The sequence below is a fragment of the Cephus cinctus genome, unplaced genomic scaffold (assembly GCF_000341935.2).
Source record: "Cephus cinctus unplaced genomic scaffold, Ccin1 Ccin1_scaffold0617, whole genome shotgun sequence".
In the NCBI taxonomy this organism is placed as follows: domain Eukaryota; kingdom Metazoa; phylum Arthropoda; class Insecta; order Hymenoptera; family Cephidae; genus Cephus; species Cephus cinctus.
The window spans coordinates 755,546-779,146 of NW_014333261.1; the positions used below are offsets into that span (position 1 = coordinate 755,546).

Genomic DNA, 23,601 nt, shown 5'->3' on the forward strand with positions numbered 1-23,601 from the left:
GTGTTAATCGCGAGAGTTCATCACGTCCTCCTCAGTCCCCGAGCCGGGCGCACACTTTTGTGATTTAACGTGCACGCTGGACCTTTGGAAATGCGCACGTAGCCATTATGCACTTTAAGCAATTTTCGTCAAGGTGCACGAACCCCACCTCGAGTTCATATCGAGCATTCGAGTAACTTGATGGGACGTTAATCTAACCGAACTCCCACGTTTTGCCATATGGGAAAGGGTTGGTAGTATAGGGGAACCCTTCGGAAAGTGCAGTCAGCTGCGTTCAAGGAAATGACTCTGCGCCTTGTCGTAACGTTACCAACAATTCTTTTCCGCCGCTGTATAGACCGTCCAGGTGATAGTGAAAATATTTGAGGGGAAAAAACGGGAACTGAGATAATAGCTAAGAGAGTCATAGAGAGAGCGCTAATAAGTAAGGAGTCCCTGGGTCCGATGGGGGAAGGCTGCGTGCAAAAAAGGCGTGGGTCCCAGCAGGCGTTCTCGAGGCAGCAAGTTCAGATCTTGATCCCGATCTTATCCAGCCAGTGTTGGCTGCATTGTGCGCTAAGGTCGTTGCTGCGTCGTAGGAGCCTCCCCTCTAACGTAGAATACCCGGTAGGTCCCAGTTGGATAGGGTAGGCCGATCTATCAGGGCCGTGTGTACTCGGGCTGAAGTATAGATCATCTTCAATGTCTCGGAGCCTCCCACCTAAGTATTCCCATTAAGATTGTATCGCACGGCCAAAACTAATAACCAATCACCCGGCTGGAAGGTATACGTGCTCGCGGGATTATTATTATCCAATATATTCGATATTATAGTCCGCACGCGGAGCCTTACCCCAAATACATACATATATATCGTACATAAAAATTGGGAGTCCTTATATACGAATCTTCGCGGACGGAAGGCGAGTAATTGTCAGGAATTATATTTCACGTGTATCCACATACATAACCCTACATTATTATACGTGCGTATAAAGCATACGTGTTGAGTTCGCACGATCTTCGTGATCTTAATCAGTAGGATGCGCGAGAGGAGACTATTCGCGGCGCGTGATCTCTTGATTTTATGGAAATTCCAAACGATGCTTGGAAGTAATTTTTCGGCGAGCTGTGGAAACGTTAAGCGATACTTTAAGCAGCATATATATATATATATACGACAAGTGAATTGGATCAGTAAATTGAGAGAATTAGCACAATAAGGAAATTCGATAGGAAGACAGAGACAAATTATACATATTATAAGAGTTCGGTAGAGAAAAGAAACGAAGAGGGGGCGCAGTAGCCCGATGCTCCTGAAAGATACGACGGGCTCAAAAATAAGGACTGGACCACGAAGGCTTAGGTGTTAACGGAAATTGAACCCTCGCGGCTCTTAATTAATTGATAATTAGTTATTAAGTCGAGGGTGACTCGACGCTTCTCTCTAGATAGACTTCGTTTGTTCTCCCTTCACTCATGGGGGGTCGAGATCCTCTATGGGGGCTGGGCGGTACGTATACACCTATACCGACGAGGTTTTGTCTCGGTACCGAAGCGAGTTCCATTGTGGCGCATCATGGAGTTATTTTCATCTTGAATCGTCGGTTATGGATACCCGACACCTCACCATACCCAATATCGACACCATAAGGTACCATCCAAAACGTACAGCACGTCTTCACCGTATCAAGGGTCATAATGAAAAAATACCAATCCTCCCTTACACCTTGCATGGTGTAGTAAAGGTTAGCCTGCCTTACACCTTGTGGTTTACCTCGTTCCAGTAGTTTTCTTACTACTTATGGGTATTGCGTAACCACCATAGACTTCTATCCTAGCCATTTCTCTCACCATAGCTCACAGGGCTGAATTGAATGGCCGGACGAACTAGCGGGACTCCCCGTGTATCCCGTCTGTAATCGAACACCATGGAAGAAACACCGCCTCGTATGCACACCATGCATCCGTGCACCATGAGAATAGAGGTTTCGGTAGCCTATAAGGAGAGTCTCAAGGTTTCACCATGACTTTAGTCAGTTGCCCGAATACCTTGTATAGGTAATACTATATGATCCCATATAAGACTTTATGGTGGATTCGGGAAATTTTTTAGCCAACCTCTTTGGGTACAAGGGGACGAAAGGGGACAGGGGTCTTATGGGGAATGGCTCGAAAGTGAGCGATTAAGACACGGGCATCGATCCGACCTTTTAGCAAAAGGTTACGGCTGTCGCGTCCAGAGGTCCGCGGGTGCTCTTAACCTAGATGATATCGTGGCTAGATATACAATGCGGTATTTTATAGCGCATTACCAGCCGCCATGAAGTATCTGGATACGTGTATGCGTACACCGTAGGAATACGTATGGGACATAAGTTACGGCGCGAGACCGTTTTACGACCTCGACGAGTCTTATTTTACCTAGATGGGGCCTTTGCCGTCGGTTGACCCTCACGGGAAATCCGAGCGTCATCGGGCTTTGGCTATATCAAAGCCGCACGGGTTCTATGGATCGACCCACTCCCTCGCTAATGAACCGTTTAGCTCGCTGAGATTTATTCCTCGGGTTTAACGAATTGGACAACAATTTTTTGGGTGGATGACGGGAAACGTGAAATTACGTAACACCGTAGTACGTCTTTATACGGGGAAGAGAGAGGGTTTTTCTAGGTGTGCGAGCGAGCTTATTCGATGTAATAAAAAAAATTCTTTCTCCGATTATATTTTAATTTTGGTAAATTTAACGTTTCCGTCTTACCGGTCATTCTGGATGCCTACCGCTCACGTTCCTCGTGGGAGCGGTTGATCGATGCCGCTCGTACCTTTTATAAATGAGCCGCAATGCGGTGTCAAGTTGCAGCTTCACCGGGGACATTATTTACAGCGTGGAGCGTCCGTTTAATTATAAAATAATTGTTATTTATCTTCGACATTAGTTGGATCAAATTTCTTGTACTGTGCGAGGCACCGGGTGTCTACTATCCTATCGGACGTCGATGATGACCTCAGGATTAGGGACGTTTTACTTTAACTTGGAATTTCGAAATTTCTTGATTCCTTCAATGGTCCATTATACATATACATGGCGTGACAGGAATTGTAAGTTATCGATGATTTTGATTCTCGTCCAAGAAACTAGGAAATTTCGTCGTGGCCAGTTGGCTCCTCTGCTCGCTAAAAGACAGTTTGTCTCTTGGTGAGCGTTTTTCAGTTCCCTTGGGCACAAGCCAATGTTGATGCCTTTTTCTTTCTTAGTAGCTCTGAAATAAAGAGAGTGGGCTTGGGTGGCTGGGGATAAGGGTCAAGCATAAAAATAAATCCGTGGCACGCGAACGCTAGCGAGACGGTTCGATAAATCAAGACGCAATCGGGTCCGACTCACTGTGGAAATGGCGAGTGGCTGATAGAGTGGATGATACGGCTGGCTTGGATATGGGGGCATCTGTTAAACTAATTAATCTGAAGCTGTCTCATGGGAATGACAGCGAGGGACATTATCAGATCGTGGTAATAATATATTACGGACGTATTACGGTTCAATTTATCCGGATGTGTATATATGAGGAGTATATGATCTTTTGATGACGTTGCCATTACACGGATACGTATTAAATATTTATATGAGCAATGCGATTTTTCATCGTACCTGTGAGAAAGATATGATATTTATGATCCATGCTGTAGTACGGATCTTAGAATTATTCAATCGACTCGAGATTTAAAAATCAAGAAAAATATTTGAGATTATCCGGAAACTGGTTTAGCCCTGTGGCAGCCCTTTGAAAAGGATTAAGGTACCGACGATGGTTCCACTCGTGGAATAAATAAAAGAGGCGCGTAAAGATAAAAATAAAAGCAAATACAAAAAAAAAAGAGAGAAAATCCTCGAGCGCATTACGCCTCATTATAATTCGTTACTGTCCCGTAATAACCGAAGGATCGCCCCTTTGGTAGAGGAGACTGTGACGGACGGCCAGGCCGATCCTTTTTCGATCCTTTGCTACGGAGCGGCGTGAAAGGATTGAGCCGCGATCAATAGTTCATTACGAGAAACAAAAATGCGCTCGACAATGCGCGATCCGCGAGTTCCGAACAATCAGCCTAACTATACGTTTCTCGGTTGATCGTGCCAAGAAGAAGCGTCGAGTGTGAAGGATGGTAAATGCAGGCAGGAGGCAGAGAGAGGAGAAGAGATAGACCGAGACGGACTATAGCGATAGGTAAGAATAGAGAGAGAGAGAGAGAGAGAGAGACTCGAGGAGTATATCAGTTCGATAGCAAGAGAGAATACTTCAGGAAGAGCAAGTCGAGTGGTTGCGCAAGCAACAAGGCCTATTCACTGACTCGAGGAGTATATCAGTTCGATAGCCAGAGAGAGGAGAAGAGATAGACCGAGACGGACTATAGCGATAGGTAAGAATAGAGAGAGAGAGAGAGAGAGAGAGACTCGAGGAGTATATCAGTTCGATAGCAAGAGAGAATACTTCAGGAAGAGCAAGTCGAGTGGTTGCGCAAGCAACAAGGCCTATTCACTGCTGGCATTAAGGCTATTATGGACTCCTGTGGCATTGGACCGGGCTGTGATTGGCTATTATCTATTCTACGGCATTGTGATCCCATCCTCGCTTGTAGCAGTTTGCGCGGACTGGCATCTATCTATAGTGTATGCACGATGCTTATCTCTTTGAGATACCAAGCTAGCTACCGTATGGCAAAGATTAAGGAACGTAAGAAAAACGGGGGTTCGTAAGACAAAAAAACATGGCTTCCTTACACCTCGCTGCGCAGCTGCACTGCGCAGGCTCATGGGCATGCGCAGATACAGAATTACGAGTTCCGATAATAATCTACGTCCTCTCGCCAGTGGCCTATTGCCGTTGCATCTCTTCTCTCCAGCCGTGCCCATTCGCAGAAGCGATATCGAGTATCAATTAAAACTTAACATACACGATGGACGTCTTTGGGTAGCGTTAGCTCGAAAGAATTCAGTTTCATTCTTTCTTTTTTTTTTATTGCGATCGTTACCGGATCCAATGATCGTTTCAGGATAGGGAAAGAATTACATAGAAATTAACATAGATTATACAGGAAAGTGTAGGACTCTAAAGTGGCTATCTTATCTGAAGAATTCTGTCCTGTGTACCTGGGACAGTACATCGATTTCAGCACGGGTCTTGTACGTTGCAAGATCCTTACTCAGTGCATAGATTTATCCTGTCGGCTTTTATTTTTTCTCTCCCTTTTCATTCCACCGTATCCCACAGTCACGTTGTTTCGCTACAAAGTCCCCTAAGAGCGACTCTCGTTGTTGCTGAGATTCCAAGGATTCTGAATGGCTAGCAAGGTGCTCGTCCTAGTCGGGACGGGTCGTTAAAGTCCTTGCGAGATTCGAGTCGAGTCAAGTCAATTTTACGCGCGCAGTAAAACAATGATATTTCGAAAATGTCGTTACTCTTAGTCCAAGAGTCGAGGGTTCTCCCAAGTATGGCGGCACGGCTAAAGGCACCCAATAAAATAAACAACCGGCTTTATGAGTTATCTTTCGTATGGTCACGAGGTAGGTGAATACGCTGGAGTCTCAAGATCAGAAACGCACTTCGTGGCATCGTCTACCATTTACACAGACTTTTCAATTGTTCTCTCAGCTATATATATATATATATATATATTAAATGCAAATTTCTTTCCAAACGCAACTCACATCTAAACTCGTTGAGAACCGTGACTCGTTCGCATCCTCGGTCGGTATTCTACATGAGATTACCGACTTGAAATTTAAAAAAGAAAAGGGAAAAGAATTCCCTTAACCTATTGCACGGTTATACCATGAAATCGGGGTCCTGTTTGATCCTTAGCTCGGTAATCGTAGCCAGAATCCTTACAAAGGACCCGGACGGAATCGGCTTAATTCCTTGCTGTCCTGTTGTCGATCTCTCAACGATCTTTCGACGATTCACCGTCCCTCAAAGTTTACCGGGCCTCTGCATCCTGAATGCCACAGCATCTCGACTGGGATGATCTCTCGATTTTTTATTTTCTGACATTATTTTACGGCCGATGGAACCATGAAAAAGGATCAAAGTGACTAGAAATCAAATGAATGGGGACGTCACCATTTATTCTATTTCCCTTATCTTTTCTCTTTAGTATACCACAAATCATACCAGAAGATCTCCATCCATTAAACAGGGACATCCCAAACCATTTAAAAGTCTCTGTATAAGCTTTATCAATAATTTAATGAGACATACATTATCCCTTGATAATAATAACAAAAATAAAAAATTGAATAGGTAAAGTCTCACGGTTGAATTACACAAAACTGTTTGAAATCCCAGCATATTCCCAGTAAATACCCTAGGGCCAATGGTAACACATGGGTACCTATCGTCACTCGTATATACATATATACATATTCACATATGAACACAGTACCAAGTCACTGGATTACATTGCTCTTCGTGTCTATAGATTCCCATAAGGAAAGCACTGAAATCCCTATAACAAGAATTAATATGAATCACCATACGTACTTATGGGCACGAGTTAAAATCAAGTCACCTGTATAACGAGGTTGTTCATAATTCCCGGAAAGGACGGTAAGTATCCATCCGTTAATTAATTACCAGTGGAAACTAGAAGCCTCGTCGATCCGAAGCTCGACGGTAGAGAACCGCAGGGCGAAATAATCGTAAGTAAAGTGTAGTTTTACTCGGGGTAATACACACTATCGCAAGTGCAATCGCTAGGTTACATTAGAAGCAAAGGGTCTCTCGGTGTGGACGCGCATAATAAGACACGAGAAGGACACGTGAGCGTATTCACGCTGCTTTCTAATTGCTAAATAAATAAAGCTTAATCGTTCTTAATAAACGTCCCGTACAGCATACGCAATGGGGATAGTCGGAAGCAAAACTGCGCAGGATCCCAGTGTGAGAATACAGGATAATTTTTCAAATTTACGTTCTATGGTACCGAGAAATAACATAGAATTATTTCCAATCTCAGCATATACGTATATATATATATATATATATATATAAATATTTGAAGGATCTCTAGGCATACCTACCCTGTACCGAGGTATCTATCTACCAGCTGTATAAAATCCAATGTCCAGGATCGCTGTCAAGGGCAGCAAAGTACGCCGACTGGTACTAAATGTCACTCAGATGCCTCGTAAAGCAAAACTGCCGCGCGACCAGTCAACGCCCTTATGCACCTTGCCAGCTATTTCTGGCATATTGAGCGTCGCGACGTCGCCATCGGTAGAGATAGCGCGCATGGCTATTACATCGGTATAAAAGTTGCACGTACGATTATACCATGCACAGGTATAGACTGTGGGAATTGACTTGACGTTAAGGTGACGTACGTGGATTCGGAAGCGACCGGTTGGTAGGATCTCTAGGCATACCTACCCTGTACCGAGGTATCTATCTACCAGCTGTATAAAATCCAATGTCCAGGATCGCTGTCAAGGGCAGCAAAGTACGCCGACTGGTACTAAATGTCACTCAGATGCCTCGTAAAGCAAAACTGCCGCGCGACCAGTCAACGCCCTTATGCACCTTGCCAGCTATTTCTGGCATATTGAGCGTCGCGACGTCGCCATCGGTAGAGATAGCGCGCATGGCTATTACATCGGTATAAAAGTTGCACGTACGATTATACCATGCACAGGTATAGACTGTGGGAATTGACTTGACGTTAAGGTGACGTACGTGGATTCGGAAGCGACCGGTTGGTATATTCTGCTACGAAGAAGAGTCCTCTCGTCCCGCATAATGGTTATCGTTGCTGCTGATGACTGTTGCCGTACGAGGATCGGCAAGAACGACGAAGATCGGGAGTCAAGAGTCGCTGGTCATTGTTCAAGAGAAGTCGTCACGCGTCCGCTTTGCTGGTGCATTGTTGGCTACGTAGGTACGAGACTACTTGAGACATAATACAGAGGTGGATGAACACGGCCCTCGAGGATTTTAATCTTTAGGGGTTTCCTGGTAGCGTGGCACCCACGTGGGGTAGCACCGATCATCATCCTCATCATCGTCTTCATTAAGGTCATACGTTCCTTAATACCGATCTCCAGTAGGTAGACTATCGGGCATGGATCCTATAGAGAAGTTTCGACCGAGGATGGTGAATCGTATGACTGGTATCGCGAGGGAGACAGAGTATATTCTTACGGTTTAAAATTAATTCCTGGTACGACGGCCAGTGTGGAATTCATGAATCGGACGGGAACTGTGTAATTTATGATCAAGAAATCACTGCTCGTGTACCACTGGGGTAATAATCGCTTATGGAAACCGTGCAAAATTCATCGTGGAGCACGGGAACGTGCATTAAGGTATCCCGTGGACCTTGGAGGCCTCCTTTGCATTTACGGCTACGGGAGGATGTCTTCGAGAGACGGTGGGGGTGGAAAAAGTTTTGAAATTTCGGAAAGTTCTTTTAATGAATTTTTTGCTAAGAGGGACAAATTTTACGAGAGGGAAAGCTGTAGCAAAAGCAAAATTGGCAGTGAACAGTAAGTGCGAGTCCAAGTAGCCGAAAGTGGCTGTTGCCAAGAGCGAGAGGGGGCGGTTGGTCAGCCATGCGTTAAAAATGAAGACATTCAAGATGGAGATATGATTCTGTATAAATCACTGGCTGTGCCGCCGTACCGTTCTGCCTGACTACGCTCACCTCTCTCTCTCTCTCTCTCTCTCTCTCTCTCTCTCTCTCTCTCTCTCTGCGTGTATTTATTTCTCATGGTGCTCTCTCGCAGTGGACTCACTGTGCGTGGCTCGTGTCGTTTCGCCACCGGTGGCAAAACGTTCATTTGTTTCGTACCCTCCGATTCCAATTAATGTTTATCGTCTATTTGCACGGGAATCGATATCGCCACGTGGTCCTCTCCACGTGGTACATCGTACACGTAGATACGACGGCTGTAGTTGAATAAGAGGAAGAGTGAAAATTAAAAAAAAAGAAATTACAAATATATGATCAAAATACATTGGGATAAATTTTTCAGTCCAAAGGGACCCAGTGGGTCCAATACAGAGACACCAGCTTGGACATAACCGCTTAACAAGGGATTTACCCTTGATAATGCTGCTGCCCGATATTTCAATCTCGAGATTTTAAATCCCATGGCGGTGCTGGATAGAGAGAAGTCAAAAAAGGTGACCATAAAGGGGAGGTCGATCTCTAAGCTGGAACTCTGGTTTGTCGGGTCATTCGCAGGCCGATTTAATATAAATCGAAATGACGAATGGTACGCGGTACCGCTCTGACTCTCCGATGTATCCCTAGGCCGTACATGTATTTAAACAGGCGTTTAACATAATTCATCTACTCGGACTCACCACGCGGTTCTTTATTCTTTGCAACGTAAGAACGCCGAGGTACTTTCCTCGGCCATCCTGCGTTACATGAAAGATCGGCACGATCAATACGTTATTACACTCTCGTGGGGAATTTAAATCTTTATATATATTTTTTAATACAAGAATATAAACAACCATTCGGAATTCAGGCATTCGTCCTTTTTTCACATTTACTGAAATCAATATACTTTTATTACCCAATAGAAATCCTCCGTACCCGGCTAGGACTGTACAAGGGTACCTGTATAAGTATTATTAATTGTCCAAAGGATCGTAGAAAAGTATCCAGCGACGGAAGGAGACAAAACGTCCAACCGCAGGTAGACTGGTCATTTGCTAGCTGCGCTTCTTAGCTGGGAGCAGCAAGCCGGTAATTTACCGGAGATTAATGTACGTCATAACGATAGTCGGTTGGCCTAGCGCGAGCGGGGGTGGCAATGGAATCTCTTTTGCAGAACTGCACTTACCCGTGGAAACACTAGAAACTTTATCATTGGGATGTTTTTAAGTTGTCATCGGTCGTGGAGCTTTGTTATTACAAGCAGAAGCTCGTAAAGCACCGGCGTGTATGAAGTATCATATTGTAGGGTGGGTATAATGCGCGTTCTACGTAATTACCGCGTCGCAGGGAAGCTTTATGGCCGCGTACTCTCGGAGTATTAATTTTCTCTCGCCAAGGTTCGAGCGGCGGCTACGTTGGGCGAGAGAGAGAGAGAGAGAGAGGCAGGACAATATACAGAGAACGAGAGAGACGAAGAAGGCCAGAAAGAAGATGCTCGTACGAGCAGTACCAAGACGAAACGAAGGAGACGAAGAAACAGTGAAAGGAGCAAGAAGGACGGAAAGAAGCGAAGAAGCGCAAGGCTCGAGAAAGAAGGAAGAATAAAGAGTCGATGGTGTACACCCATGTGGTATGACGGCGCCGGTAAATGGCGAGATAGCTACGGTACGTTCTCGCTCTTGCGATTTTATCGCCTCTCCAGCATCACCCACCACGACTCACCTTGGTCCACTCTCCCGACTCTCGACCAGGACTCCGTGGATGGCCGAGCCTCTTCACCTCCAAAGACGACGCTGGGGTCTTCGAATAAGGATATTAATTGTCATCAGCCCGGTCCGCTTCTTTTTTGAGCTTAGGCCAGTAGCTATCACGGACTGCCGTAAGGTACCGAAATTTAAGACTGGTACCTCAAGAACTTTCATTATTTTAAATCGAGTCTCTTTCGCACGAAACTTACGTACGTGGGGTATGGCTTACCTTGGGTTTCTATTCGAGAGGGCAGACGGGGGCCGTCCCGACGCCCTATCCTCCAGGTCTTAAAGGACGCATGATCCGTCAAGTCGATCGTCCCTTTCCCAGCTTCCTTCCTCGGCAATTCCTTCACGTCCGTTATACCTGACGTGGACCATGCACGGGACTTCGTCATTGTCACGCTTGCCCACTCGTCCAGGCGAACGTCGTCCTTAACGCCCCAAGAGCAAAATGATGATCCTCCGACAAGAGACAAAGCGTACCGTACCTGTTCGCGTTGCGTGGTAGGTATCCGTACGTGTTCGATGCGTACGATAGGGCGGAACATGAACATAAACAATTGCGCCTCAGCCTCGCCCCTTCGCTTACAGCTTGCAGCCAACAAGAACAGTAGAAGCCAAGAACGACTGCGGTACCCCGAAGCTACGGATCGAGAGGAATATCCCCTTCCCTGGGGTTCGACTAGGTACCCACGTACCGTAGCTCTATCCTGCAGGTAAATAAAATATAGTGTATGCCACGTTATAAAAGGTTCCTCGACCTTTCGGGTCGTACGGCCACATCCGATATAGATCCAAACTCGCGGAATGGTCGCTGGCTAAATTTTCAGTCAAACGTATCCCCGACGTTTAAGTGCCCAATTAATTTGAGCGTACCGTTTACGAGCGCGCCATCGCCTAAAATAGAGATGCAATTTTAATTGGAATAAGTGGTCGGAGCCGCGAAAAAAGTACTCGCCGCTAAAACCCGCTCCGGTTCCACGTTACGGGCTACCGCTTTTAAAAGCCACGCGGCCAGTAACGCTGCGAAGCGATTCGTTCTTGCAGCCCTTAAAGCGCGCATTGAATCATAAGCGGGATGGCGCTCTAATTTATTGAGGCGATCCGCGACGAGGGCGCATGTAGCGCTATTTTATTTTTCCTGTTAATCCAGCATCACCCTTTATGGACAAGGAACATCTTTTTGACTTTATTCTGCGGTGTTGAAGAATTCGATCGTACCCTTATGCCCTCTGCCATGTATATACCTGCTTATATATTTATCTGCTGTTATAATAGGTCCTAAAGGGTATTGTACGTATGTGAACGGCGCGTACCTGAAATTCGGTAGTGATTCTCAGGACGATTATTCCCGACGGTGCAAACGAGTTTTCGCTTATCCGGATAGCGAAATCAGGCGGCATTTTGCTCGTCTGTGCAGGATCTACTAACGTAGTCGGCCGAACGGGGCCCCCGTAACACAGGCGCAGGCCCGGGCGTGCGCATGCCACGGCCACGAAGCACAATGCTTGGGTAGTACCGCAGCTGATACAAGTATGTTTGCTGTGCAACCGGAATTTTAATTGGCTATTTGTTCGTTGGCTACACTTCGCGGCGCTACTATCGTCCCATGCTCGTGCTCGACCAAAACACTGAGAAACGTACCGCCCTTTTAATTCGCCATCCCTAGCGTACTTTGGGTCCTTGTATCAATTTACGTCTTATCCTTGGTTGCATATGTACAGTCATTGAGTATCAGAATTAGTCTTACCTAACCTAACGACCGTTTATGTATACACGGTATACTACTCACGAATGGTGGATTCGTATCTGTCGATTTCCATGAGCGGTGGAGTAAACGATTACTAAATTATAAAGCAATGCGTCCGATAGGATCGACGCGCTCCGTAATTGCAGCACAATTCGTACATTATTGGCTCGTATATTATTTGACGCGATTCAATAACTCTGAAGTCAGAACGTTCGATACTATCTCCTGCGTCGTTAAAGCGCATTCGCAATATCGATCGCGAGTGATGAATGCGTCGTGTTTCTAGAGGCGTCATTTCTTTTCACCCGAGGATTATTAACGCACAAATTGAATGGGAATGCATTTGTACCTGAGGTATACCCGGGGGTAACTCTCGATACGGTTAACCTAAAATTCGCAAAGCTCAAAGGATATTTTTTTCATGGGATTGAAAACAACTCGTCTATTCAATTTCTCATCGTTATAACCAACTTAGTACGAATATACGAGTCTTCGCGGAGAGACTACCTGCGGCTAATTTACAGGCAAAGCGGTTGGATAAGTTTTTCATTCTCTTCCATGGGTACCTAAGGTACATACCTACTAGAGTCCCTTATAGCATGCATGTTAGGTGGCTGTATGTACGTACCTTCGTTACTTCCCTTGCGTAGGTCGAGTTGATCTGCATACGTACCAGCCTACCAGCTCGTTTAAACCTGGAGAAAGCAAAGACCACCCCGTGTGTTCCTGAGGAGTTAATAACGTGGATGGGAAATTGCGTGAGCACGTGGCGAGTCGGATTCTCTTCTGCCTATATATCGTGGCGTGTATGTATTGTTATATATCGCGCGGTGCAATATTGAACGTATAGAAGAGAAATGAGAAATGCATTTTAAAAAACTAACGTGCGTTATGGAGTTTCGCGTGCATCTGCCGTATACCTGATATAGCGTGTGTAATAAGATAGACAAACCGTGAAGAGGCCTTAATAAGAACAGGTGATCGCCGCCATGTTGGCTTCACGCGCTTGAAACCTGTCAAGAAACCTCACAGACGCCACGGGGCTCTGGCTGATCAAGACGTTAACCCTTCCAGAGTTTCCTTTCGGGTCCTAAAACCCCTTAACGGCCCTGCGGCCGTTTATCGGTAGAAATTGGGCCACTTTAATGGCACGGCTCGTTATGCCTGCCTCGAAACAAAACGCGCACTAGTTCCGGTGAGTTAACGAGTTCGAGATGGCTCGGTTGGTGAGGGGTTCGAGCCGACAGATGGCGCGAATGACGGATTCGGGAGAAAAGAGTCGACAGGAAAATTACCGTTTTCTTCGTTATGATTATTTCTCTCTAGATTTTTTTGTTTCTGCCAACCTCTTTAATTCTTGTAATTTTTTTTTTTCACGTGACCCTCCAGCCGTTTCTCACAACATTTTAGGCCTGTCTCCTTTTGAGATTTCTAGTAATTCCAAGTCCGACCTGCTTCGTTACACATCAGTGGAATCAAGAACCTTAAGATTTCACGCTTCCTCGTGCTGAAAATACGTCCGTTTCCTACGAGCTCGATCTCATGGAATTATTTTTTTTCTTCTCAAATTTTTAAATGATTTTTCTTAATGATTAAAGGTCTTGATTGATTGATCGATCACCGCTGGAAATATGGATGATGAAATCGTGGACGATGGTACTAAGAAGGTTAAGGATGATATCAAACCCAAAGAGGAGAGTGAGTGCCTCGACGTAAGTATGGTTAAGTAGAAAATTTTCTTAATATTAAGTAAGACCGACATATCTCAATTTCTTTTTACAGGGAGATAAGATTCCGATTACCACTACCACCACGAAAAATGCTTTGATAACAACGCAGTTGGGTCCGTGCGATACGTATCCACATCGAGTTAAAGTATCCATCGTGGGTACCGGAAACGTGGGAATGGCTTGTGCGATTGCTATACTCATGAGGGTATGATTTATTTTTATTATCTCGAGAGCAATTAATTCAATTATTTATTGACGCTTTCAATAATTTAATCCATCTAATAGAGAATGGCCAGTGAAGTCTGCCTAATCGATAAAGACCTAAAAAAAGCCATGGCCGAAGCCGAGGACATACAACATGCTGGGATCTTTCTGGGGAATCCTTTGGTGACCGGTGCTTCGGGTAAATCATGAATTTTTTTTTTTTTTTCAAAATTTTTCAATAGGGAAAGACAATCCGCTTTTCAAGACACTCTCATAGCTCGTCCCCATTCGAGTCACGAATTCCAAAAATCTTAAATTGATACGTCCTGACTGATGACCCTGCCTTTTTCACCCGTTTCTCCGGAACATCTCTAGGCCCGATCAGCATGTTTAAAAGATCAGCCGTCACATCGCCTCCTCGTCAAAAGACCCCTATCAACGTGCAGTGGGTCAGGAGCGATTGTATATATATGTATATATTACACTGTACATATAACGTACATAGTATATGCAGACCGACGAAACTTACCGTCCTTTTAATCTTGGTTCCGCATCTGGCACCGCATGCCTCCACGGACCACTGAACGTTTCTGTTGTTTTCCCTCGCACGCTCATAAATTTCACGTATTTATTTATCGGCCCGCAGATCATCTACTATGCGTTTTAGGGTTGCGTCCCATGAAAACAATCGCGAGTTTATGAAACTTTGTGAGATCTACGAGATTTTTTATTTATTGCTCTTTACCTCTATGTCGTATCGGCGGAAGATTATTTCTCTGATAAATAAAAATATCAAGGGAGTATGGGTCCAGAGAGACAGAGATGAAAAAAGTAAATCAGGGCAGGAATGAGGGATGGAGAGGATAAAAGAAGATGGGAGAAAAAGACAGAGAAAATATTTTTACCTGTCGCCTTTCTTTTTCACTTGGGGATGAAACCACCCTGGACCGTTCTCCTGTTCTGGGAAAGTGGATCAGTGGGAAATTTCTTTAGGTCCCGCACGCTCGACTGATCTTTCTACTCACGATTTTAGATATGTCCATGGTCAAGGAATCGGCTGTAGTGATCATCGCCATAGCTGATACGAAGAGCGATGGGAAACCTGATGTCAAGTATAATTTTGAAGTCTTCAAGAAACTGGTACCCACCATTGCAAAATTTGCCTGCAGAGCTGTCATACTTGTGGCCACTCATCCCATTGACGTGATGTCATACATTGCTTGGAAATTGTCAAAATTCCCATCGAACCGTGTACTGGGAACTGGTACTCTGGTGGACAGTGCTCGTTTCCAATATTTTCTGAGTCAAAAATTTGGATTGGCTAACACGTCTGTGAGCTGTATGAGCATCGGAGCTCAGGGAGACTCGTCGGGTACGGTTTTAATTTTTTTAGTAAAATATTTTGTAATCAGTCAAAAAAATTATTGAACTCTTGGCTGTTATCCTGGAGTTACGTATACGGGTATTAGTCTTCTACTTGGGTTCGTCGGGATGCTCCAGGTGATCGTACGTTTAACTTTTATGAACTCTTGGTTGTATATTGGCCATTTGGGATGCAAGATGAGATGAGGTGTTACGGGGTACATTTTTTGCTATTTATGATCTTGCTCAATGGCTGGGACGGTTACAGTATAACGTAAGACCTCGGATTGGTTCTTTTGTTTGAACTGTTTTTTTTTTTCTTAAGCCGTAAAATATAATTTTAAATAATCTTAATTTTGGTTTTAGACCGCTGCGTTATATCAAATATTTAAATATTTCATACGTGGCAATTTTGTGCTTGCAGTTCCGCTTTGGTCAAGTGTTCACGTGGCCGGAATGAAGTTGCGTGACATAAATCCAAGAATGGGAGAGAAGGACGATCCAGAAAAATGGAATGAAATTAATGCAGCCGTAAACGAAAGGTGACAGTTTGATTTTGAGATTTTAGACAATTTCATAAACTCCCCTGTTAACAGTGAAGCCAGACTAGATAAACAAAAAGGTTCGAAAGCCCCAAACTGCTGGGGACTTGGGTTTTGCACGGCTGAAATAGTCGACGCCGTATTGAGAAATACGAAAGTCATCCTACCCGCGTCTACCTACATTCACGTAAGTATTTTTAATGAGATACCGAATAGATAGGACTTCTCTTACTTGAGTATTTTTATTTCAGAGTTGTTCGCACGGCACGGATAAAGACGTGTACATGTCCGTACCGTGTGTCTTGGGAAGAGAAGGCGTGCATCACACAGTGCGACAAAAGTTAACCGAGGCTGAAAAAACGGCATTGCAAAGTTGTGCGGATAACATTCGCAATACACTCAGAGAATGTGGAATACTGAAAGAGCCTAGGGATGACGTGAAGACTTGATCAATGAAAAATAGTAGACAATTTTTAAATCTAAACTAAATCATTAGAAATTCCAAATATAATTATAAAAAAAAATTATCTGTAACAAAAATTTTTACATTTACAATTCTGATATTAGCTACAAGCCGTTACAGGCGCCAACTTCAGACTGTACGTAAGGTATTGCGGATGTTGATCGTGAAAATTTTTTTTTTGATATTTCATGTAAATTCCTACGAAGTGCCTCACAAAAATCGTTGATTAGAGTCACTAAGACGTCTTATGAAAAATTCGAGCTTTTTGGTCATGAAAGACGCTGAAACGCGAGTGAAAATTTTCGGGTTGAGGAAAAATGAGCGAGACCAGAAAGAGATCGAATGAAACGAGCGGAAACACCGCGACGTTTTTGCTTACAAAACAGGCCGACTACCTTCCTGATGGTCATCGGGTGAAGGTTGTGGTTGTGGGTAGCGGATACACCGGTGTGGCTGTCGCTATTGCCATCCTTTTCAAGGTTTGCGATACACCCTAACCTAATCTAACCTCACATCTTAATAGCATCCCCAAGCGTTCGAATAATCCACATTGAATAGTCCTCTTCGGTAAGTCTAATCTCTTCCTCACAATTGATTCAGCCAGGATGCGCCAGGTCGAGCTGGAATTTTATTTTCAAACGTAACGTAACGCAGGTATGACATAAGAGAGGTCCAAACGATATTCTCGTGGCTAGTCGACGAGAGTCTGTGGATACAGAATGGGACTTTTAGTGAAAAGATACACTGCTGAATGTAATCTCGTTAGGCGGCCTATCAAAAAGGGCTATTATGCAAATGATCCCACGAAATGCTGAAGAAAAAAAATTGGATTACGTGAAAGCGTGGTTTGATAATTTGTGGATGGTACACGTGGGAGAAGCATTGAAAAGGGGTAGAACGATAGAGGAACGAGAACGAAGAGAAAGAAGGAGTGCGTGGTAATAGCAGAGGAGAAGGAGGACGAAGAAGAAGAATAAGAGACAAGCCAGAGAAACAAGCTTCCCTTGAGTTGCTATCGGATCGTAACGCGAGCATTTACACGTCTTCCAAGCGCCCCTGCAGGGTCGCCAGGACTGATTTATGTTAGTCACCTATGAGAAACTGAAATCCATACCCGCGGCCACGTAGACAGGGTGCCAGCCGAAAAAAAGAATTATTCCCCGTGAAAATTTGTGGCTTTAAAAAATTGCTTCGCGTAGACCGTATGAGTAATATAGAATTTTTTTTAAATTTCCTTCAATGATACACGATTCATTTTAGTTTCCTTCCAATTACACGATACGGTTGGATAATTTAATGTAAACGTTGCCGAAGGTTGATGGTCTTTCGTAGTATCCATTCGAGTGGTGTAGCCGACTAATAAACGTGGGCGGATAATTCCAGGCTCGGTTTCCGCAAATTGATCACATAGCAAACAACCCAGCGAGCGACGGAAGTAGCCCGTAATTACCATAAAGAAACGTTTCGTTAGCGTAACGCGATACTAATAATGCAATGATGATGACGATGCTCGATCGATGTCCAACTGTCGTTGAAAAAGAAGAACGCCATACTGGCAATGATAGTCTGCATGCAGCTGGTATTATGACGTACCTGTCATTACATCCTGTTTAGGTTAAGGGACAGAAGAAATTCTCTGGTTAGGCAACCGGCACCTTTTAAATATTCATCTTCGGACATGGCGGAGGATCATTGAAGGGAACGTAACGAAGAAATGACTTCGGGGATATCGTACCTGGGGCGTCCTAGTCTGTCGGAAAGGATCAACGCTATTATTAAAAAATATGAAAAAAATTGTACCTGTCATTCATCGTGCGGGAATACGCCGACGAGAATTTTCAATGATTCTTGTGTACGTCCCACTTCAGCATCACCAAGTAAAAAATCTTCTGTGTGTTTCAATTTGAAAAATTGTCCAGCTTCAAGTACATCGGGATTATCAGTACCTTGTCCAGGACCAAATCTTCAACGTTACGTTTCAAGAAGAGATCTGTGTCCATCTTTAAAGGGCTGTTTGTCCCTGTACAAATGTTCAAAAGTTTCTATAGGGTCTGTGGAAAATTTATGTACCCCCACATGTCCTCCAAAAATCCAGTGTAGACAGCTAAGAACTGCAGAACCTCATAGATCGGTCCCATCTGTGGGGAATTTTCTAAAATGCAAATGCCAATCAAGAACAGTGTATAATTTAAATGCGTGTACAGGTACCTGCAATAGAAAATTGTCCTTTGCACGTAGAAAACTGACGGCCCTGGACGACCCTCCGTATTCCTCAGCAAGCTTGGAGAGGGAATTCAAGAGAAGGTTCGTCAAGGTGGTGTGCGGCAGTCATGAATCCTCGACGAGCATAAATCAGAGGATGTCGGACGTGTGCCGTCGGTAACGACTAAAAACGAAAAAAGGCCAAAGACGAAGTAAGCCGAAAAGGGTCGTTAGTCCCTAATCGAAACACCAGAGCTCGTGGAGGCTCATCAACTTCGATACGACACGCTGAAAAGGGTCCAGGGTGTAAAGAAGTACGATAACCATTACCAAACCTGGAGTACTGAATTATGTTTAGAAATATCATGGGACCTAAGGCCCTATGAGCACCAAAAAGAGAGATTTCCAGTTTGTATAAAAGCTTCGAAGAAATCTTCGTGACCGTTATCCTGGAGGCTGTCCGTACTTATGAATGTTCCTGCTTCTGCGTCGATTACGTTAACGAGTCCATAACGACCATTGGATTCTGTCCCACGGCGCTTGGCCGAACTTGAGTATTAAGTGATGGGCCCATGGTGAATTGAGAAAATGAATCCTTTACTGTCTAAATCGTGTTGCGTGTAACACCATAGCGAGAAAAAAGGCGACATTATACGCTGGGCTACTGAATCACTTGGCTCGTTGTGATTCCATAATGAATGGAGGAGCAAGCTGCTCCTGCTGAAAACCCACAAAACATTGTAAAGGTCGAGGACAAAACCTGGACTGGACTGGAGAGCATGAAGAGGGTACTCACGACGTGTAATTACTCGAGAATGAGTGATCGACAGGAATAACGTTACTGGAGCGAATCAAGTATTTCCAAAGTTGATCAAAAATTTGCACAGACAAGTTTCGATACATAGGTATTCTATGGGGCTTAAGATATTAATGTTTTATCAGAGAATTTACGTTATGGACAAGGTGCACCATTAGAAAGGATACTTGAGTCTCTTTTCTGTTTAATTGAATCTATAACGTTACAGAGGCTCGCTTCTGAACTGATCATCATAGACTCCAACGAGGAACTGGCTAAGGCGGAGGCTGAAGATTTAAGCCACGCAGCTGCTTTCCTTGGCAATCCCAAAATCGTGGGTACCAAAGGTGAGTAGCCTGAGATAATGGGAAAGGAAGGAATTAGTAAACCTCTTATGGGTCTGCGGTATGTGTTACACCTGTACCTCCCATTACTGTCGATAACCAAAAAGACGATACTCTTCAAAGATCAGCTGCCAGTAATTATGCTAGGAAGGTTCACTCAATGGGATCCGATATGTTAAGAATTTAATCCTTCCTTTCCAAAGAATTATCAAGCCATGATAGACTTCTGCTTGAGTGACACATAACTTGTTAGATTACAGTAGCGCCAGGGATGCTGCTGTATGTATAATCACTGCTGGAATCAGACAGGAAAAGGGTCAGTCCTCGACTTCCGTTCTCGAACCAAATTTGGATATCTTCAAAGTCGTCGTCCCAAATGTTTGTAAATTCGCACCGAACAGTATTCTCCTTGTTCTCACGAATCCTGGTGAGTTTCCATGTAAACATCAATAAAGATACAATTAGTAACGAATTTTCATTCACAGTCGATATCTTGTCGTATGCCGCCATGAAATTATCAGGATTTCCACCAAACAGAGTAATTGGACTTGGTACCTTTTTGGATAGCTGTAGATTTCAGTATTTCATCGCACAGAAGCTTGGTCTCTCAGCAAATTCAGTACAAGCACTGATCATTGGCGAGAATGGACCGACATCCGGTAATGATGATTTTCGATAAATCATTTTTTTTTAAACAGTCTTCATCATCTGGTATAATTTTGTCTGCCTTTAGTACCAGTTTGGTCCGCTGTGGCAGTGATGGGTATGAAGCTGAAGGATATCAACAAGGAAATCGGCATGAGGTCGGATCCGGAAGCCTGGGGAGAAATTCACAATAAAGTAGTCGAGTGCAACGACGATCTCATCTCCAGGAAGGGATACTGCAATTGGGGCGTTGGTATCTGTGCCAGTGAAATAGTCGACGCCATTGTGCGCAACACCTGCGTGTGCATCACGGTTTCGACCTTTGTGAAAGTGAGTGGACAGCATCGATAAATCATTTTCACAGTCAGCACAAGTAAATATGCTTGAAATTTTAGGGTTGCCGTCACGGGCTGGAGAAGGACGTTTTTATGTCGCTACCATGTGTCGTAGGAAGAAATGGCGTTCAGTCTTATATACGTCATTTGTACACAGAGGAGGAACAAGAATCAACAACAAAATCCTGCCGTTCTATATACGAAGCCCAAAAACCAATCCTCGACAAATTAGAATAGTCCTATATACCTAAAAAGAAGAAATAAGAAAAAGAAATATCAAGTTAATAATAACGACTGTACCAAACGATAAAAATTCAAAAGTACCAACCTTCCAAATCTATACGTCCATCAATAAAAATGTATCATTGTACAACTTGCGTATTGTCTGCTGAGCGATTTGTCAGGATCAGCTGATCAGTGCGAACGACAATTCCTTTCGGCAGTCTAACCGATCTTACGCATACGCGTGTAATTCCAAAGAATAATTATCAAATACTTGATATCTGAAAAATATTAGAAAGTCCTGGTCAGCCACAAGACACAATATACGTCTCTAACGAAGAAGATTGTTTCGAAAGTACATACTCGATAGCCTCGAGCTAAATCATAATAGTGTATATTTTTTTGAGAGAAGAGTAAGGCATACATGTATATGTTACACGGAGCAATAAGAAGCAAAGTGCATTAATCAGTCTTACAAGGGCGAACACATTACATCCCAGTAAGTAAGACATATCGAGTAAGCCGACACAAATTCCTTAAAGGGTCTTGGATTTGGGACACCCACAAGGTGCGTGTATCATGCACGTCGCCATAACGCCATAAGGATGCAAACACAGACTTGGATTTTTCATGGGTCTTGCGAAATATTCAGATTTAAAAAATACGTTATATTACCCGGTGAGTGTAGTAATACAAGTGAGATATAAGCGTCGAGCAGAACCAGTGGAGGAAGGATATAAAATAAGATTGGTTCATTTATAGAGGTTATGTGATAACGCGTAAGGAAAATTTAACTGTTTTGAGAAGAGTTTATTTATTTCGTACATCCTATTTCATTTTCTCCTTTCAACGTTTGGAAAGTTACAGTGGTAGAAATTGTTGATGATTTCATGTGTATATATCTATATATATACGCGATCCTTGCCACAGGACAGGAGCGCGTTTTTCAAGTGATTCATTATCCTCGCTAACGAATGTACCCGGCGCAAGACCCCACACCAGTCTACGACTTCATCCCATTGGTTGCCCGAGCTTCCGAGGTGGAGCCATTTTTCTGTATTATCTCGATGACGCGTCTGGAGTCCATAATTTATAAACCGGACCACGATTGTGTATAATGACATAATTCCCGTGGCTGTAACTGCGCTCTGCGTTCCTGGGACGGAAATGCAGAGCGGTTATAAAAGTTGAAAATAAGAATATTAAAAAAAAAGGTTGAATAAATGTAAAAGATACTTGAAGTGGACTTGATATCATTAGCCGGGAGCGTTGGGCTGAAAGAAATGACGTTTACCAAAAATTCCGTTACCTTGGTAAATCTATGTCATTTGTTAAGTGACGTCATTGAGGAAGAGTGACGTTGTCAGTTACCCTACGCAGCGGTAGGTACTAATTATGCTTTTTATAAGGTCTGGACAGAATGCACGTTACGAAGTGGGAAAAAGTGTGGGGATGAAAAAAAGAAAGGAGGATCCGAGATGAAACATAAAAAGGAAACATAACGCAAGGAGTATCTTTTATATTGGTAACACTGGCTGTGCCATGTATGTGTACGTGGCCGCCTGTGGTCCAAACGCACTCATAAACCGCAGCTACAGGGCAGTCGGTTCAGAGCCTGATTGAGTTACGATTTAATTAGGCCGCACAGCCAATCAGTAATTAAGATATCCGCTAATCAACAATCCAACCTCCTCGATCTCTTTCTTTGCTACCACCAATATCCGTGACCCGATCGCACCATTCATAGTATATGATTTGAGAGATAAGCGTCGGTATAATAATTTAACATATACTATATGATTACGGTACTTACATAATATCCGTGTCGATTGTATTTGATTATTAGTACCATCCTAAATCATATCGAGTACTTAGTAAAGGAATAGAGAAACACTTTTGTACATTTCGGCGCGCCGTTGTCGATCGTTTTACGATACCCAAGTTAGACTTGTGAGCGAGTCAGTACCCCAATAAGTTCGAGTCACGCTCAAATTCATTAAGATCCACGCAGTCACTCCGGAGCAATCAAGTGTTCGAGTTCGTAGTCCTGAGTACCGAAGCTCGTCGATTACCGTTGCTGGGTCATCACCTTCGACAAAAGATTTCACGACGGTTTGACGCAACTCGGCCGTTTTCCTGGCGAGTTACACGACTGACGACAATAGTCAAGGCGCCTGCCATCTAGCGGTGGCGACGTGCACTATTAGAATCCACAAGGTACACAGTACAGCTCATTGCGAGCTTATCGATGATTTTTTAAACATCATCGTTAATATCTAAATCATGCCAAAGTGTGAATCGCGTTAATTTTCATAAGAGACAATGAAACTTCTTGGTGTGGAATTAAATATCAGGCAGCATCGATAGTATTGATTGTAATTAATAGCAGGCGATTGCATCAGGAGTGCACGTTAATTGTCCAGGTAAGAGTTACGGCTGGTAATCACGCCAGCGTCGATTCGTTTGGTCCATGCCGAATATTATGAAATGAGAAACTGCAAAGACCCCAGGGGCAAAGTCGAGTACGGAGTAAAGTCTTGATATTTATTATTTTCAGACCACCCTGCAGACTGAGATTGGTTCTTTGGTGAGCTTATGTGTACCAACGTGTATCC

General features: G+C 43.8%; 3 protein-coding genes and 1 long non-coding RNA gene across 8 annotated transcripts in view; 2 read left to right on the top strand and 2 right to left on the bottom strand.

Annotated features, from left to right (window-relative positions):
* The window catches only part of LOC107269215 (L-lactate dehydrogenase), a 62,851-nt gene extending 46,352 nt beyond the window's left edge, over positions 1 to 16,499 (top strand). The window contains exons 1-8 of one of the 3 annotated variants that reach the window (XM_015742818.2): positions 10,972 to 11,107; positions 13,740 to 13,853; positions 13,924 to 14,076; positions 14,157 to 14,274; positions 15,109 to 15,447; positions 15,862 to 15,979; positions 16,034 to 16,166; positions 16,231 to 16,499. In XM_015742818.2, coding sequence (XP_015598304.1) covers positions 13,773 to 13,853; positions 13,924 to 14,076; positions 14,157 to 14,274; positions 15,109 to 15,447; positions 15,862 to 15,979; positions 16,034 to 16,166; positions 16,231 to 16,428 — 1,140 coding nt within the window. In that variant the 5' untranslated portion in view covers positions 10,972 to 11,107; positions 13,740 to 13,772 and the 3' untranslated portion in view covers positions 16,429 to 16,499. Of the gene's footprint in view, positions 1 to 10,971; positions 11,108 to 13,346; positions 13,659 to 13,739; positions 13,854 to 13,923; positions 14,077 to 14,156; positions 14,275 to 15,108; positions 15,448 to 15,861; positions 15,980 to 16,033; positions 16,167 to 16,230 lie in introns of those variants that run through there. The other 2 variants (XM_025086448.1, XM_015742817.2) reach the window with 2 other exon arrangements.
* Positions 10,205 to 10,969, bottom strand: LOC112494558. 2 transcript variants are annotated; one of them, XM_025086462.1, is made up of 3 exons: positions 10,880 to 10,969; positions 10,618 to 10,822; positions 10,205 to 10,514 (listed from the first exon to the last, which is right to left on the bottom strand). In XM_025086462.1, the coding sequence occupies exons 1-3, from the start codon at positions 10,943 to 10,945 to the stop codon at positions 10,456 to 10,458; spliced, it is 330 nt and encodes a 109-aa protein (XP_024942230.1). In that variant the 5' UTR covers positions 10,946 to 10,969; the 3' UTR covers positions 10,205 to 10,455. The 2 variants fall into 2 exon arrangements, with proteins under 2 accessions (XP_024942230.1, XP_024942229.1); XM_025086461.1 differs by having other exon boundaries at positions 10,618 to 10,952.
* Positions 16,500 to 16,577: 78 nt separating the features above from the next.
* Positions 16,578 to 21,135, top strand: LOC107269216 (L-lactate dehydrogenase A-like 6A). 2 transcript variants are annotated; one of them, XM_015742819.2, is made up of 6 exons: positions 16,578 to 16,921; positions 19,670 to 19,787; positions 20,038 to 20,211; positions 20,270 to 20,443; positions 20,518 to 20,759; positions 20,825 to 21,135. In XM_015742819.2, exons 1-6 carry the CDS (start codon positions 16,760 to 16,762, stop codon positions 20,999 to 21,001), a joined length of 1,047 nt encoding a protein of 348 aa, XP_015598305.1. In that variant the 5' UTR covers positions 16,578 to 16,759; the 3' UTR covers positions 21,002 to 21,135. The 2 variants fall into 2 exon arrangements, with proteins under 2 accessions (XP_015598305.1, XP_024942217.1); XM_025086449.1 differs by lacking the exon at positions 16,578 to 16,921 and adding an exon at positions 19,358 to 19,607.
* On the bottom strand, positions 20,875 to 23,348 carry LOC107269226. The gene is made up of 3 exons (XR_001537999.2): positions 22,800 to 23,348; positions 21,093 to 21,267; positions 20,875 to 21,011 (listed from the first exon to the last, which is right to left on the bottom strand). It is a non-coding gene; the product is annotated as an uncharacterized LOC107269226 (long non-coding RNA).
* Between the last annotated feature and the right edge of the window lie 253 nt (positions 23,349 to 23,601).

What these genes read in the sequence shown, in the direction of transcription:
- LOC112494558 (XM_025086461.1), bottom strand. Translation starts at nt 10,945, where the DNA reads ATGTTCATGTTCCGCCCTATCGTACGCATCGAACACGTACGGATACCT. An exon ending in CTCTCGAATAGAAACCCAAG is followed by an intron (nt 10,515 to 10,617) that starts GTAAGCCATACC and finishes ACCTTACGGCAG; the next exon opens with TCCGTGATAGCTACTGGCCT.
- LOC107269216 (XM_015742819.2), top strand. Translation starts at nt 16,760, where the DNA reads ATGAGCGAGACCAGAAAGAGATCGAATGAAACGAGCGGAAACACCGCG. An exon ending in CCTTGTTCTCACGAATCCTG is followed by an intron (nt 20,212 to 20,269) that starts GTGAGTTTCCAT and finishes TTTCATTCACAG; the next exon opens with TCGATATCTTGTCGTATGCC. An exon ending in CGAGAATGGACCGACATCCG is followed by an intron (nt 20,444 to 20,517) that starts GTAATGATGATT and finishes GTCTGCCTTTAG; the next exon opens with TACCAGTTTGGTCCGCTGTG.